The sequence below is a fragment of the Trachemys scripta genome, chromosome 13, assembly GCF_013100865.1.
Source record: "Trachemys scripta elegans isolate TJP31775 chromosome 13, CAS_Tse_1.0, whole genome shotgun sequence".
Taxonomy (NCBI): domain Eukaryota; kingdom Metazoa; phylum Chordata; order Testudines; family Emydidae; genus Trachemys; species Trachemys scripta.
The window spans coordinates 10054415-10072081 of NC_048310.1; the positions used below are offsets into that span (position 1 = coordinate 10054415).

At 41.3% G+C, this 17667-nt stretch overlaps 1 protein-coding gene across 2 annotated transcripts in view; it reads left to right on the forward strand.

Moving 5' to 3' along the window:
• Nucleotides 1–325: 325 nt before the first annotated feature.
• Nucleotides 326–17667, forward strand: part of MLYCD (malonyl-CoA decarboxylase) — a 60145-nt gene continuing 42803 nt past the window's right edge. Inside the window, exon 1 of one of the 2 annotated variants that reach the window (XM_034788231.1) lies at nucleotides 326–1040. In XM_034788231.1, coding sequence (XP_034644122.1) covers nucleotides 345–1040 — 696 coding nt within the window. In that variant the 5' untranslated portion in view covers nucleotides 326–344. The remainder of the gene's footprint in view (nucleotides 1041–17667) is intronic. The other variant, XM_034788230.1, reaches the window with a different exon arrangement.

Genomic DNA, 17667 nt, shown 5'->3' on the forward strand with positions numbered 1-17667 from the left:
GGAGGACGAGCTGGCGGCCCATGCTACCTGAGGCGAAGGACACAGCGGGGGAAGGGGAAAAGCCGGATCTGCTGGGGAAGGAGACAACACAACAACGTGGGGTTGATAGAACCTGCTGCAGGCGGGCAGAGCCCTGACGGGGAGAGACTCGAAAGTGGGTGCGGAGGGCCAAGGCTAGGGAAGAAGAGAGGCGGGGCGCGGCCATTGCTTCCCCGCTCCGGAGGAAGAGCCGCTCCTTTACCTTTCCAGGCCACACTCAAGATGGCCGCCAGACGCAGACAAGGCTGCACGCTAACGCCCCGCCCACTCCCGCTCTGATTGGCTGTCGCCGCCAGCAATCTGCAATGCTACCCAATCAGCCTCTTTGTTTGGGTGCCCCCCGAAAACGCTGCGGCCTGGCACTGCTAGGGCGTAGAGAGGAGCCTGGCGCCGCTGCCCGAGGGGTCCCGGCCGGGTGCGGGTTGGCCAGCATGAGCCGGCTGGGCCCGTTTCTGGTTGCGCCGCGCCTGCTCTGTCGGTCCTGGGTCCTGCCGAGGCGGCCTAGCCGCGTCTCCATAGTGACGGGACCCTGCGCGGGCCTAGGTGCCGCCGCCTCCCTGTGCTCGGGCCCAGCGGCTCCGAGCCGGGCCATGGAGGAGCTGCTGAGCCGCTCCGTGCCCCCGCTGCCCCCCTACGAGACGAGGGAGAAAGCGCCGCCGCCGGCCGAGCTCCGCAGCGCGGAGTTCATGCTCTCCTACAGGGCCCTGCAGGCCGGGCCCCGGCGGGCGGAGCTGCTGGCCCGCCTGGCCCGGGACTTCGGCGTGGACCACGGACAGGTGGCCGAGTTCAGCGCCAAGGTGCTGCAGGCTCGGGAGCAGCAGAGGGAGCCGGGCGCCTTGCTCCAGGCCGAGGACCGGCTCCGTTACTACCTCACCCCCCGCTACCGGGGTCTCTTCCAGCACTTGGGCCGGCTGGAGGGCGGGCTCCGCTTCCTGATGGAGCTCAGGGGCGACCTGGTGGAGGCGCTGGCGGCGCGGCATGCGGAGGGGCCGCACGTCAGGGTGAGAGGAGGGGGGCCCACGGGTGGGGTGGCAATGGGTCGCGGGGAGGGGGAAGCTCCCAGGTGCAGGGCTGATGCGGGGGGGACAGCGTTCCTCAACCCCTCCCCCAGTGTCTGTGTGAATGCAGTGAAATGGGAGGAGTTGGGCCCCCAATTTCTGTCGAAGGGCCTGTCACTGCAATATAAGTAATGATGGGGAGGGTGTGAGGGGTGGGGAACCCAGCACACTGTGGAGGAAATGATGCACTGCTGAGGGGGCATGGGCATGGCACAGGGAAGACCAGCTGACCATGGCGTAGTGCTGCAAATGGGAGCTGTTGTGTCCCTGCCAGTAGTTAGATGAGCCAGGAGGAAGGGGCGCCATTGGCATGAGGCAACGCGCTTGTGGACAGTAATAATAGGACGTAGCAGGATGTCCTGCAACATGTGTGAGAATTTTGCATTTTGGCAGGTGGAATAGTTGGCTTGGTAGGACATAACTGGTGAGGTGAATGTACTCTGATGCCAAGGTTGTGCTTTAGCTGCATCGGTACGACACACAGGGTATGTCTACACAGCGTTTTGGAGAAAGTCTGCTAGCTCAGGTTGACACGCTTGGGTTAGTGGAGTTCACCCTAGTGCTCTAAAAATAGCTATATAGACAGAGATTTGTAGTTGTTGCTTGGGCTCTGAAGTGTAGAGAGGGATGTTGGCTTCAGATCTGGAGCCACAACTTCAAAGTGCTGTCTAGAGAGCTATTTGTAGAGTACTAGCGTGAATACCATTCGCCTGAGTATGTTGATCTTGGCTCGAAGGCTCACTCCAAAATGCTGTGTAGAGGTGTAGTAATGCTAATGAAGCAAGATGTTAGGAGGAGGTGTCATCTGGAGGTGGCAAGCCAGCCCAAATGCCCGGGTCTGACTTCAGGTGTGTAGCCCAAGCTACTGCTTGACAGCAACATGGACACTGCTATTTTTAGCATGCTCTCTCAAGTGGCGCTAGAGTGTGTCTGTTACCAAGGCTGGGAGGCATGCTCCCAGTGTAGACATAACCTAAGAAGCTACTACAGTAGAACCTCAGAGTTACAAACTGACCAATTAACCACACATCTCATTTGGAACTGGAAGTACACAATCCGGTAGCAGCAGAGACTGTCTTCCCCCATCCAAAAAAGCAAGTGGAGTACTGTGTTAAACATAAACTACTAAAATAATAAAGGGAAAACAGCATTTTTCTTCTGCATAGTAAAGTTTCAAAGCTGTATTAAGTCAATGTTCAGTTGTAAACTTTTGATAGAACAGCCATAATGTTTTGTTCAGAGTTACAAACAATCTCCATTCCCAAGGTGTTCATAATGCTGAGTTTCTGCTGTATAAGTGTTAGCTCTGTCTCTCGTCTGAGGTTTTAGTTTAGTCTATCCTTACTTGTTTACTACAGGAAACCAGATCTGAATTCTGTTTTATTTCTTTTACATAAGATGCACTTATTAAATGTCAAGGAAATCCAAGGATTGCGTATATCTTCAGAGTTGCCGCTCTACAAACTTCTTAATAGTCTTCCCCAGAAAAGAAAAAATAGAGGGAGGGCAGTAGCTGAGTGAGTTTTAGTGTCTAGAGTTTTTTTAATTTTATTTTTTTTAAATACTGCGCTATAGTTAGAGCCCTATCTTACTGTTTTGTGACTGCTCTTAACTACTAATGAAGTCATGACCTGGGCAAGGTTTGTGAATCTGAGCAATAAATGCGGGACGGTATATCCAATTCCGGACCATGTGTACAAACCTGGGATGTTTGGGAGGAATTTGTTTGAAAAACTCTAAAATATATACATATTGTAGCATGTTTGGATAGTGTTGCAATTTTAAACCAACGACTTTAATGTTTTGGCTAATTTATTTCTGACACTTGTGAATAAAGCCCTGCACAGGAACAAAATTTATATCCATAGATATAAAGCGGAAATCTGGGGAGCTGCAGGGCTCTATCAGGAACCGCAGTTGATGCAGACCACTGCATGGAAGGGACTCCTGTCTGGGAGCGTATGAGTTGCTTGCACACACTAGCATGACCAGGGACAGCTGCTGTCAAGCCTGGTGCCCACTCCCGCAGCCCTGCTCATTGGTGGTACATCCACTTCAGAGATACTGCCCAGGCTGGGCGCTGGCTCTTGCAAGCGGCAGCCCAACATACTGTTGCTTTCGCTGCTGCAGTTCCTGGTAGAGCCCTGCAGTTCCCCAGATATCCACCTTATATCCGTGAATATCTGCATCTGCAGATATACATTTTGTATCTGCGTAGGGCTCTATTTGTGAATACATGTCAGTGTATCCTCATCAACCAATCAGACTGCTCCCTTAGTTCATTCTTTTAAAGGTTTTAGTGCTTGAAATAATAATTTTAAAGATAGCATGGTAACTGTTGGCTTTTGTTTGCAATTCTGCAACTCCTGTTTGCTCAGTATGAAACTAATGAAACCTATTGATACATATTTCCCTTGTTCCCTGCAGGATTGGCAAACTCCTTCCTCTAGTAGTGAATTTTATGCAATCTTTATAAGAGCATCTATTTTTCCTGCAGTTCATGGCTCCGCTTTTTCCAGTTGGGGCTTTATGTCCACACAGCTGGCCCATTGATTAGTGAAATCTTATTTCATATGCCAGCACTGTAATTCTTATTTTTGCAATTCCTCCCCTCCCCCCACCCCCAACTTGGTTGATAACTTCTCTGATTAGTGATCTGATATAGCTAAACACATTAAGTTAACAGGAGACCAGAGAATGTCTCTTGATGTGATGTGTTTGTTTTGTTTGTTTTAAATGGGTGGGGCACATCCCTCCTTTCTTTTTTTTTTTTTTTTTTTTTAGTTATTATTGGCAGCCTTTCTTCAGGAAAATGACTTTGGCACTATCGTATTATGCATTGTTTCCTTCAGTTCAGTAGAGAGGATTCATACAATGGGGTTTCCTAACTCAGCCTATGATGGTACCTCTGTTTAAAGCTGAAATTATCTTGACTTGATTTTGATCACAAATCTTGTTTGAAAAAAACAGAGTTCTCTTGGAAATGTTTACAAGATGCATTCTTGTCTTTTGTAATCGGTTATGGAGAATGACAACAAAACTACATTCTGAAATGCACAATCTGACATTCCATCTTCTGAAATAAAAGCATGTGGAGTGAATGCAGTGTTATGAAATGGTACTTGTAACATAACTTCCCTTGTATTTGACCCCCTGTGTAGTCTTTGTCCTTTGAGTACTGAAACTATCAAAATATTAATTTTTTTTTAAATACAAATCAAAGATTCAGAATTTTTGTTTCTGTTATAGAATGCAGTTAACAAGGAAAAGAGAAATTCTAAACTTAAAATCAATGTGTATTCAACATGTAGATGTGAGTATCTTGTGGACGTGCAGAACAGCATTCAATTTTGTGCTTAGTGACACTGTACTAGGATATTTTTTTGTAAATTTACTTAACTTTTTCATCCAGTTACATTGAACTTGTTTCCAAGAATTAACATGTAAAGAGCATATGTGACGTGCTTATTTTCAGCATCTCTTTTTTTCTTCATATGAGTGGAATTATGGTTCTGTGGGCACTGAAACATTTTAGGTTTGGAATTAGACTAGAGATTTCATTGCCTGGATATAGGGAAGTGTTTTCCTGGATCTGTGAGTAACTATCCATATTAACTACAATGTTGAGTCTCAATCTAATGTTTTAGAGTGCAACCATGGAAGTCTTGGAATAATTGGCAGTTGTGGAGGAAGGGCATCTTGGAAGAATTGCATCTGCTGGAAGTCTGGGCCACATACTCAACTGTCCAAAATGTACCTGCAACCACTTCCTGATGGCTACTGCTCCATCCAATCACTTAAACCTTTTGAAAAATGTAGGTAATAAGCATGCACGATTCTCATAGAGAAAGCATAGGAGAATTTGAGATTAGTGGAAGCAATCAGGCAGAACATGTGGGTTCTAGATTTAAAAGCGAACAGCATTTGAGTATTTTGAGAGCAATTCTTCATTCCCAGGGATGGTTCAGTAACCAGTGAGCCTACTCCTGCAGATGATTAAAAAAAACAACCCTACTGCCCCCTATTGTCTTCCTCCTAGCTGAAGGAGGAGTGCTAGATTATAGAAAAGGGCACAGAAGAGTCTTCTCAGAACTTTAGATAAGGCTGGTAGCTGGATTCTGCAATACTAGAACTAAATATGTAACCATTTCTCCATCAAAATCTTTACAGGTATTGTGTGAAATAGAAGGATGGCATTCTATTTAATTTCTCTACCACAGGTGCATTGCTGAATCATTACTGTAATAGATGGTGAAATGGATGCAACATGTATCATTCTATAGTTTATACCTGAGTATTTATATCTTCAGTGTAATGGATAACTAATAGACTTAGTTGGTCCAGTTTTTGAACCATGACAGTTTAGCCTATTGATGGTAAAAACTGAATTAAACAGAAGTGTTTGCATAAATTATACTGTTTTTGTCCACTGTTGAGATAAAAATCATTAAGATGCAGAGAAGTAAGTCTCCCTCTGTGTTCACCTCATTTGATTCAGTTCTATAATGACACGCTGCCCAGGTATTGTGTGCCTGGCTGTATCCCACTCTTAAATACTGTTGTTGGTTAATGGATGATAGGTGCCATGCCCTGATGTGACTGAACTGCCTCTTTTTATGCATAATTCACAGTGGTGATCTTGATTTTTTTTTTTTTTTTGTTTTTTCCTAAGTGGCATAGCTGTCATGAGCCTTATCAAGGCAGCTTTAGTTCAAAAGACTATTTTATTTATAGCAAACAAAATCTAAGAAACTGAGTAGAGTAGTCCCAATTTTCAGTGCAGGAAAACCAAAGAATCTGAACATAAATATTGAACAAGGCATTGTACATATACTGAATAGAGGATAGTATGAAGAAAAGAACACCCTACAAATATGGAGGAATTTGTATTCAGGGTTAGTATTCTAAGGTAAAACAGTCAGCGGAATCGTGACCAACGGCCCAGAGAAAATGACTAGACTCTTCAGTGACTAGTTGCTAAGAAACAGTAAATGTCTTCCTGGTAGACTCATAGAAGATGATAGATACTTCTGACCCAGCTGCAGAAATTCTGTTTAGACATATCTAGCAACAAAAGTTCAGTTGTAGACTATGTTGGTGGTAACTACATAGCTCTTCCCCTGGGGGTACACAAAAATGCTTTTTGGTGTTCTGAGGGAAGAAGGGAAATCTGTTTTACCATCTGGGAGTTTTTCTTCCAGGAGATCTACCCCAGAGTTTCCTTCGATTAAAAATCTTGCAGGTGTGATCACTTTAAAGCATCAAACATGAGTGTAGTCAGAATAAAAGTAAGCCATGCGGACAATTGAAGAACATTGTTTTTGAAAATAGTACTGACACAGTGTCTCATTTAAATGGATTGTTTTGAATGAAGCAGGCATTCTGAAAATCATGGAAATTAGTGCCAAGCAACAGAAGCTTATATGAGATGTTTTAGCTGCTATTTAATCCTGATAGGATATATATTTTCTTTCCTACCAGTTTCCCCTTCTTCCCACATTCCTATTATAGCCATATAGTATCTGGCTGTAACGGAAGCTGAACTTTTTCTGTGCCTTATAAAGTCATTAATTTCTTGATGGACTCCTGTAATGCACATGGGTGAAGCTTGTTGAGAGTCTGTTTCTTGAGCCGGACTCTCCCTTTTGCTGTTCAGAACCCTCTCCACACCTTCCCTGTGCCAAACTTCTCTCTTTCTGAAGATTTAAATTACCTTTCTTAGCACTCCTGGAACTTAATATGCCCAGGCTCTCATGCAGAGTTTATCATAATGTTACTGGAAAAATAGCAAATTACTAAAAACTTATATATTCCCAAACTGTTTGCAAAGACTAATAATAATTCACCAAAGATCTTCACAAGCTGCCGGCGAACAGTTCATAAACAGGAAAAAGGTGAAATTCTGATCCAGTTATACGTTGCAAATGAGAAGCTCAGTTCCAGTCCATAATAAAATAATACTTAATATAGCTCTGCAGTTGTCATTTCGTATATTGGACTCTAAAAAAGTGCACCTCCTGTTAGTGTTTGCTAAAGGTTACAGATTATTTTTCCTGATGGTTGCGTTTGTAATTGTCTGGTAAGATCTAGAGTAAAATATATTTCCTAGTAACTTTTTTGTCTGGACACTTTGTCACAGATTTGATTCATCTTGACCTTAGTGTAACCAAGGGAAGTCAGTTTTCTTCTTTAATCAAGATTAGAGACTGTAAAAAAGATTTTCAAGAAGGAGACTTCAGTTTTGGATACAGTGTAGTGTTTTTATTTTGTTTTTGGGAAGAGGAGTGTAGGGGAAAGGATGTGGATGAAATTGTTGGAGATGTTCGTAAGTGCAGCTGAATTGCAGAAAGCAGCCACTGGGAGCTGCGGGGGGCTGTGCCTGTGGATGGTCAACATAAACAAAATGTCTCGCGGCCCGCCAGCGGATTACCTTGATGGGCCGTGTTCTGAAGGTTGCCGACCACTGAACTAGACCCATGATCTATGGACCAAATTACATTATACCATAGATAAATGTGAACAAGAACAGCAGGGCTACTTGAAAATGTCTTTCTGCATCAGCAGAGTTCCTACTATACTGTATCCTCAGTGCTTGTGTAATGGCCTTAATATGGAGCAAAAAAGACACAGGAAAACTGGGGGAAAGGGAAACGTATAGCTTGTAGTAATTGGGAAGTAGGAGGGCCAGGCTGAGGAGGGATATTTTATTTGTTGTTCTGACTCCCTCCTCAAAGGATTTTGAACTTTGCAGTTTGCAATACAGTACAATCTCAGAGTTATGAACACCAGAGTTACAAACTGACTAGTCAATCACACTCCTCATTTGGAACTGGAAGTATACAATCAGGCAGCAGCACAGTGCATCCCCCCCCCCACCCCAAAAGCAAATACAGCCCAGTACTGTTAAATGTAAGATACCAAAAACAAAAAAAAGGAAAATCAGCATTTTTCTCTATATAGAAAAGTTTCAAAGCTGTATTAAATCAGTGTAAACTGTTGGAAGAACAAACATAATGTTTGTTCAGAGTTATGAACATTTTAGAGTTACGAACAACCTCCATTCCCAAGGTGTTTGTAACTCTTAGGTTCTACTATAGTAGTTTGAACTAACGGTAGTTGCAGCAGAAGAGCATCCCCCTTAACCCAGTGATGCTAGATGTGTATAGACAGTTAGAACAAAGAATAATTCGGAATTATATATTTGACCTTCATATTATACATCTATCTATTTTTTTTTAAAAGTACTTTGCAAAATCATAGTAAATATATGGGTGGGTGGGCTCATGTGAAGCACACCTGAATCTAAAAAATAATTAATTCTCTCTAATATTAGGACACTCCAGAGCAATGGAAAACTATTTTCAAATCATGGCAGGCAGGAGAGGTATCTTCTGATGGTACGAGACAGAAATGTCTCTGGCAAACAACACAGTTGTGACAAATCAAGCCACCTATTTGGTGTATAAAAATGGAGAGTTAAATACAGTATGACATGGCAGAAGTTGCTCCGTATTTAAATTTTGTAAATGAGGTTTCCATTATAAACTCTTTCTTTAACTCCTTCAAACAAGGGAATTTCTACTTCAAAACTAGTTGCAAACCTCGGGGGTATAGGTAGAATTTTTGTTACCAAACTTAACTTAAATCCAGTAAGGGATTTCTGACATGCCCTACAAATAGATATGTAATCCAGAGACCAGGCTGGTGGAAGCCAGGTGAAGCCATTGTGCTGTAAGCATGCTGCTGATGTCAAGCCTCTGTAACAGTGCTGGACAGCATAGATGCACATAAAGTTACAGGGCAAGTGGTGGCAAAACCTCGTACTGGTCTGGGTGACCCCCTTGAAGCGTCACATGTAGCTCATCAACAAAAAAGGGCTTTCTTCATAGTGCCTCAAGGCCTGGTTCATTGGTGTAGATGGTTCCGCTAGGTTAATGGGCAGTCTGGAAAGGCCATAATGCCAGGATCTTTAGAAACTCTGGCCTATTTTCTGTAATGAGAAATGAAACTTTTGCTCCCAAGATCCCTGTGGACATAAATGGTGTGGTGATTCTTCCTGTTGTGCTGGGAGGCCCCATTTACCTGCTGCTTTCCTGATTCATTAAGTCTTTTACTGGTCCCTTGCATAGGAGAAAGCTGTTTAACTGTACCCCACGCAACTGCAGAATGACAGTAGAGTGTGCGTTTGAAGGACTGAAGGGAAAGTGGAGGTGTCACAAGGCTGGTGGCTTCTTACCAAAATCTGCCTCATGCTTGGTGTTTTGTACAACACCCGTGAGAGCAAGGGAGAATGTCACTTATGGATGGGAAGCAGAGGGGGAGAGATTTCCTGAATGTTATGAACAGCCAGAAAGCTTGCCTCTGCAAAATGGCCCAAACTGGTCAGGAAAGTAATTTTCCTTGTCTTGGGCGTGGGTGGAAGATATGGAAAGGGCCTGTTTCTTGTATTTGAGTGAGTGAAGGTGGGCTCCCAGTATCATGTGTTCACCCCAAGGTGCAAGACATAGACTCAGAAACTTTAAGGTCAGAAGGGACCATCTTGATCATCTAGTCCAGTGGTTCTCAAACTTTTGTACTGTGACCCCTTTCACATAGCAAGCCTCTGAGTGCGATTCCCCCTTATAAATTTAAAACACTTTAAAATATATTTTAAACACCATTATAAATGCTGGAGGCAAAGTGGGGTTTGGGGTGGAGGCTGACAGCTTGTGACCCCCCCCCATGTAATAACCTTTTGACCCCCTGAGGGGTCTCGACCCCAAGTTTGAGAACCCCTGATCTAGTCTGACCTGCACATTGCAGGCCACAGAACCTTGCCTACCCACTCCTGTAAGGAACCCATAACCTCTGCCTGAGTTTATGAAGTCCTCAAATCATGATTTAAAGACTTGGCTAGGTTGGGGTGCTGTCCATGAACATAGCACCACAATGCTCTCCAACATTCTTTAATCCTTTTTCTTTGTCCATGCACTCCTTTAACAGTGCCTCTGCCGGCTTCCCTTCGCTCTTCTTTCTTTTTGGCCTTGTGCTGTCAGCAAACATGTGCTCTCTCGCTCTTCCTGTGGACATTTTCAAGGTATTCAGAGTCTGCCATGAGGGTTGAGAGATATCAGGTGCTTTGGGAACAGAGAATCAGCACAAGTAGTTATTGTCCCTGTACTAGCCTCCATGATGGCAATGATAAAATGTTGCTTTGTCCCCATAAGTTTGGATTGTCAATCCCAACTGCTTTTACCATTCTGGACTGAGCTTAGTGACGGTAAGACAGTCTCCATTGCAGCAGGAAGTAGGTTAGTAATAACACTAGATTGATGGTGGGCTGGTGGGAGGAATGCAGCAGGTTAGTAATTGCATCTGCACTCTGATGCCTCCCCAAAGAGGCAGAGAAGGGTCATGTTCAAAAAGGCGGTGAGCAAACTGGGGAGATACGCAGCACTGCTATCTGCCAATTGCATTGTTAAATAATAGACTACCAATTGAAATTTATTAAATATTTTTGGATGTTTTTCTACATAGATAATTACAACACAGAATATCAAGTGCACACTGCTCACTTTATATTATTATTTTTGATTACAAATATTTGCACAGTAAAACAATGATTTGCACAGTATATTTGCACAGTATAAACAAATATTTGCACAGTATAAACAAATGAAATAGTATTTTTCAGTTCACCTCATATAAGTACCATAATGCAATCTCTTTATTGTGAAAGTGCAACTTACAAATGTAGATTTTGTTTCTTAGTTTTGTTTTTGAGTGCAGTTATATAACAATGTAAAACTTTAGAGCCTATAAGTCCACTCAGTCCTACTTCTTATTCAGCCAATCGCTAAGACAAACACGTTTGTTTGCATTTATGGGAGATAATGCTGCCGGCTTCTTATTTACAATGTCACCTGAAAGTGAGAACAGGCATTTGCATGGCACTTTTGTAGCCGGCATTGCAAGGTGTTTACGTGCCAGATATGCTGAACATTTGTATGCCCCTTCATGCTTTGGCTACCATTCCAGAGGACGTGCTTCCATGCTGATGCCACTCATTTAAAAAAAAGAAAAAGTGTTAATTAAATTTTGACTGAACTTCTTGGGGGAGAATAGTAGATCTCCTGCTCTGTTTTACCCACATTCTGCCATGTATTTCATATTATAGTAGTCTTGGATGATGACCCAGTACATGTTGTTCGTTTTAAGAACACTTTTTCAGTGTAGATTTGACAAAACGCAAAGAAGGTACCAATGTGAGATTTCTAAAGATAGCTACAGCACTCGACCGAAGGTTTAAGAATCTGAAGTGCCATCCAAAATCTGAGAGGGACGAGGTGTGGAGAATGCTTTCAGAAGTCTTAAAAGAGCAACTCTCCAATTCAGAAACTACAGAACCCAAACCATCAAAGAAGAAAATCAACCTTCTGCTGGTGGCATCTGACTCAGATGATGAAAGTGAACATACGTTGGTCTACGCTGCTTTGGATCATTATCGAGCAGAACCTGTCATTAGCATGGACGCATGTCCTCTGGAGTGGTGGTTGAAGATGAAGGGGCATATGAATACACCAAGAAAATCTTTCCTGTGTATACAAACCCTTAGAGGGAGTTAGGATTTGGTTAAGAAGTCCAGCAAGGAAGCCTTAGGAACAGGTGGCCTTGATAGAAAGAGCTTTGGCTGACACATTTTGGTATCCTTTGATTAGCCAGTAATGCAAACCCCAGGAAAGGAGTAAATTTGGACTCCCTACAGTGTGCATAGACTTCAAAACAAGGTGGGAAAATCTCTTGCTTACAATTGAAAACAGTACCAAGTTACTTGCTTAATCTGCTGCAGTCTTTTCTCTTCGTGACACTACAGCAGCATACATGGGGCAGAAAAGTGCTGGAGATGGACCTGGGAGCCTACTGTCAGTGCAGGGGTCTTACTCCAGCTGGCATTGGAGCTGGTGTAAAAGCTTTATAACATGTTCCCACAACTTGTCCTCTGTCATGAGGGCAGGTCATCAGAATGACCGGGTGAGGCCAGAGTTCCCACTGCCAATATAGGGATCTAGGAAACAACCAAGTTTGTCAGAGCAGCCCTGACTAATTTACACTGTGGGCTGGGTAGAAGATGCCCTAGATATGTAGCACACAAATGTGGCTTAAAGCCACCTATGCCCCTCCTATTTCCCAGCCCCATGCCTGTGCTTAGCACAAATGGAAGAACAGAGAATCTGGGCAACTGTGGTGTAATTTGGAACAAATATGATCCTCCTTCAAGTACATTGATTTTCAGTAGCTAAACTATTTAATTGTATTTCACGAATATTTCTGTACCAGTAGTGTGTAGACAGAAAGTTAATGGAAAATATATTGACTACTTAAAACTGTTTTCAATAGAGGAAATTATATAAAAATTACTTATTTCACCAAAGAGCGAGAAGAAGAATAGTTTGGAGTTGTGCTTGTATACAAGAAACTTTAATATTTTGTTGTGTCCTGAATTTTTAAACAAGCTCCATCTTGCTAAACTGAGAGCTGAGGTTCAGATTTTAATAGCCAGAAATTACTCTGACAAGTTTTTTTTTTTTTTTTACGAACTTTTTCTAAGTCTATAAGCATCTTTTATTGTTATCGATGGAATGCTAGTCAGGAGTAGTTGAGGTTTGGGAGTTTTGTTTGGAATATATAGAGTATAAGAGCTGTGTGGGGAGGCTTGCAAAATATGATCATATATTGTGCTTGAGTTAAACTAGTACTCTTCGTCCCTAAGGGTATGTCTACACTGCAAAGAAAAACCCACAGCATCTGGTGTCACAGCCTGGGACAGTTAATTTGGGCGCGCATGGTTTGGGGCTGTGGGGCTAAAAATAGTAGTGGAGACATTAGGATCTCGGGCTGGATCCCAGACTCTGAAATCCAGTGAGCAGGGAGGGTCTCAGAGCCCAAGCTCCAGCCTGAGCATCTACATTGTTGTTTTTAGTCCTGCTGAGCCCTGCAAGTGCTCTGAGACTTGGTACGGTGGGTTTTTCTTTGCAGTGTAGACATAACTTTTATGAGATTAAACTCTCAAATTAAGTTTTCTTTTTGCTCATATCTGTGTGTGTCTTTTTTGTTTTTGTCTGAGGAACTTTGGAAGGCTCTGATTATATTCAAAGCTTCCAATATGTGTTCTTACCAACTGAAGAATTGGAAGTGTTCTTTTTGTCCACCTTCCGTCCCATGTCACTCTATTCCTTTTCTATTGAAGATGAGACAGATGTAGTGGGAAGTGGGGCAGTGCACACCTCTTTCTCCCCCCCCCCCCCCCCCCCCTCCAGTAAAACCTGGTATTCATAAAACTAGTGTGAATAGTAAAATCCTTTGTTTGTATTTAAGTTGTATTTAAATTAATGAAATGGCCAACCATCAGAAAATATTGCATACGATTCTGTTGCTGCAGTGCTTATCTTTTAAAGGCAGGCTGAAGAGTATAAATGAAAATAATGCAAACTATGATGCACTTATAACTTTACAACAGATTCCTTTTTTATTTTCATCATTGACTTTTTTCCCCCTTATTCCTCTGCAACAAAAATAGAAGGGGGGGGGAAAAAAAAAGGTTTTTCTTTTCGTGACAAAGTAACTTGTTCAGTTATGAAAGTCTGAGTGCCAAATTTAATTTTCTGTATGTTTTCTTACTCCATTTATCAACTTGCTTTAATAGCAGGATTCTCTTGCAGTTTGGGACCCTATGAGAGTTAATTCTATTTTCCATTTACTCCTTTATGGCCCCGCTCTCATTTTTTCACGTAAGCATATTGTGTGTGTGTGTGTGTGTGTGTGTGTGTGTGTGTGTGACTGATAAAGGAACAGAATCACCTATTAATTTTTTGTCAGAATCCTGTTAATTACATTACTTCCTGGTTGTATGGAAATGATATTTAGTTGAAGTCTCATCTGTGGCAGATATTTAATAGAACCCTTAATAGCCTCTGCTCTAGAACCCCACACTCTGCAGACAATAGCATTCATGGTTTTCTTAGAAGTCTGTGTCCCTGCTTCCCACCAAATGGCAGGAATTCAGTAGTTCAGCTATTGTGACTAGTGGGAGATTAGTATCAGGAGGTAGCCGTGTCAGTCTGTATCCACAAAAACAACAAGGAGTCCGGTGGCACCTTAAAGACTAACAGATTTATTTGTGCTTGAGTAAGAACATGAATATGTACTTTGAAGTAAACGTCATTTACATAATTTCTGTTCTGTGTTGTGCATTTGTTTCTCAGTCATATTAGGTTTTCTTTATTAACAATGTTTATGAACATAACTTTTTGTACAGTCCTGCTAATTAGGGCATAGATCAGATGGAAGTGCAACCGAAAGAAAACTACCCGCTGTAATACATTGCTGGAAAATGACACATCTGACACATAATATTAAATCTGATTAAGAAGGAAGGCCAGCAAAGTCTGGCAGACTTTGGATTTTGACTCTTAGATGAAGATTCACACTTGACTTCTTCCCCCTCTGTGTGGCAAAGGATATGTGGCCTTTCTAGATCTACAGCAGGGTTTAGGTAGTAAAATATATGCCTCAAAAAATCCCAAACAAACAACTTTCCATTTCAGCACATGTATGGAAGATGCCACTAAAAGGAGGTAGTTTGAAAGTCCATGAGTGCAAAGGAGTCATAATACTTAGTCTTTGAAGGTGAAAGACTGCTTTGTTTTAGAGTCCTTGAACAGTCTCTACTGTGTCTGCTTTGTCACTGGATCATGCGAGCCTGAGAAGTTTATGCATTGTCTAACATAGATTAGTAAAGATTAAAGTTGGGGGTGGGAGGAAGTGAGAAGGGAGATTTTTTTGAATATGCAGATTTTTTTTATGTGAAGGAAATGTGGCAAACTTGATTGAGTCTGCAAATGAGGTCTGGGGAAAAAGCGAAGATTTGGGGATTTACCTTGCAAACTCCATTACTGTGATCATTATCAACAACTTTGCTCTAGGAGTTTTTCTGGGAAGAGCTAATTTAATTATAACTTTAGGTGGATTAGTGTAGATTGGCTGCAAGAAGAGTCTGGAATTGCAAAATCAGAGCTTTACTAGCATGGTGTTTTAAGGGCTAAAACATGCTTTTTGTGATAAAAGCTGTCTTCATTTTGGATTATTTGTAGCAATTACCTAGGCCAACAGCGTTTTCCTTTGATGTGTGCCTTTTAAAAACATTTCCACTTTTATTTTCGTTAGGATATTATAGGAAATGTTCACACACTTTTGGAAAGTATTTCAAGAAATAGTTGTTTATAAAAATCTTGTAGTGAGCTAGGGTGCACCGGAGAATTATTTTTATCTGAGTGTTGTACATAAGTTAAATAGACAATTTATTCATCCGAAAAGTCTGTGGCTCAACTGTACTTAATTGTAAAAAAATGCCCTGTTTATGATAGTCTCTGTTCAGGCAGCTAGTAGTTTGCTTTTTAAATATGAGTACAGTGTAATATAAACTACTGTAAAAAAAAAATTAGCCACAGAACATTACTGCAGGAGATTCATACTTTGGTTAGGGTTAAGAATTACCATTTCACTTTGGAAAGTAATTCTGCATCTTCAAATCTTCTATAACTGAGATAGATGAAAGCAAATGAAGAAGATAAAATTCATTATTATAATGTACTGTAATACAACTTTTTGAAATTATTTTATTCAACTGTGTACTTTGGTGTGTATTGTTGCTACAAAGCTGTGAACCCCTTTGCTGAATTTTATATTCATATTCTGCTGTTTCACTCTTCCGTACTCAAAATTCCAGATTTACATGGGATTTAGGCAGATGACTTCTATTAACCTCTGTGTGTGGCCACATCCTATTTAAAGGTTTACATCTTCTATCCTGAGGTCCAGAGATCGTCTAGTAATGGGATATGATGCATATTGTAGAAAAGTTTTCTACAGGGATTTTGAGCTACAGCATCTGTAAAATTCTATTTCTTTTGGTCTAGTCCACAGAAAAGTGATAAACTTTCAGGTTACGTTTTTAAGTTCACTATATTTTGTTTGCTGGTAAAAACTATTGCTGAAAATCAGGTTTAAGACTAAACGCAATGAAGGATCTATTATATTTATCTCAGTGTTCTCTTAGAACTTTTTTTGGAAGGGCTAAGTTATAGAAGTGAAATATGAAGTCCGTAACTTACAGTAAGTGGATCTTTTAGCAGGAAAAAATCTCAGAAAAAAAGTGCTCACATTTCTTTGAAAAGTCTTTATTCTCCTTGTTGAGCTTGAGAAGTTTATCTTTTAAGGATCTGATACATTTTGTCAGTCATAATAAAATCGGGTACGTTATGTAATGAATGATTGAAGTTACAAGGTTAGAATTAATAAAATGGTGCTCTACTCGTGCTATAAATTTGTCAATAGCTTTACATTATTCACTAGCTCACTATTAACTAGCAAAACTAAAGATAACTAGCTATGTTCATTTGTATATGGGGATACATTTAGTTTGATTCATTTATTTTTTGGGTCATTTTACTGGCATAGACCCTAATATTGCAAACAGATGTAATTGCTTAGATCCACATTAAAATTAGAGGAGAAAGATAACAGGCCAAAAGGTTTTGTATGGCGGGGGGAAAGCATTCATGGCTCCCAAAAAATAGAGTTTTTAAAATGTGACTATCATTCGATTTCCTCCCCCTTTTTCCCCTTGGCCCCATCTTCGACAGTTGCTGTCCATCTCCTGTTCGCTGGTTGTTCCGCCAGTTTTTTTTGTTTCCCTTTTCTTCCTTCTCCTTAATCTGTTGTTCCCAATTTTATTTTACTCTTGAGCATTTCAGCTTTGTCTCTGACGCAAGATGTTCAGCCATGTGAGGCCTGTCTTGAATTAAATGGATTTATTAAATGGAAATTAAAATCTGATCCTCCAGAAAAAACTTTTCTTCTGCGTGAGTATCTAGTATAACCATAAGAATTGAAAGTAGAACGCTTTACAAATTGTTATTGTACTACTAGCTAGATAGTTGTGCTTCCTGTGATTGGTCACAATTGAATCCACCTAAAACTAGCGTTTCTGCTGAGAGAGGGGGAAAAAAGCTAAAGGGAAAAGTATGAGGAGTATTCAAACAAACAAAACCCCAAGGACCTGTCTTCTGTGTTCATAACCAGGGGACAAAGGTCATGCTCAAATATTACTAAAACCAGTGTGTTAAACATAGTGCTAAAGTAAAGTCTTTATGTTCTAAATTGCACATACTCTGGTTTACAGCAGTGCAAAGTGTGGTTGCTTATTTTTCCTGGTACTTCCAGTACAGCCCCTTTGGGGTCTACCAGAGTAAAGACAAGTAAATATTTATGGAATCCACATTTCTAATGCTGTAGTTCTGTACCCTGTAAAAAATGTAATAGTGTGGAGTAAGGCTTTTGAGCCATGTCTGTACTGTAGGTAACCTTTCTACTGCTGCCCAAATGCATATATATCTATATTGCAAACAATAAAAACAAAGAAACCAGGGAAGAAAGGCATTACATGAGTTAGTGGCTTGGATCTTTCAAATTGGACCATCTTGACCAAGGTCTAACCTTTCTGAGGCGAAAGAGAATGATCAGGGGCAGTTGA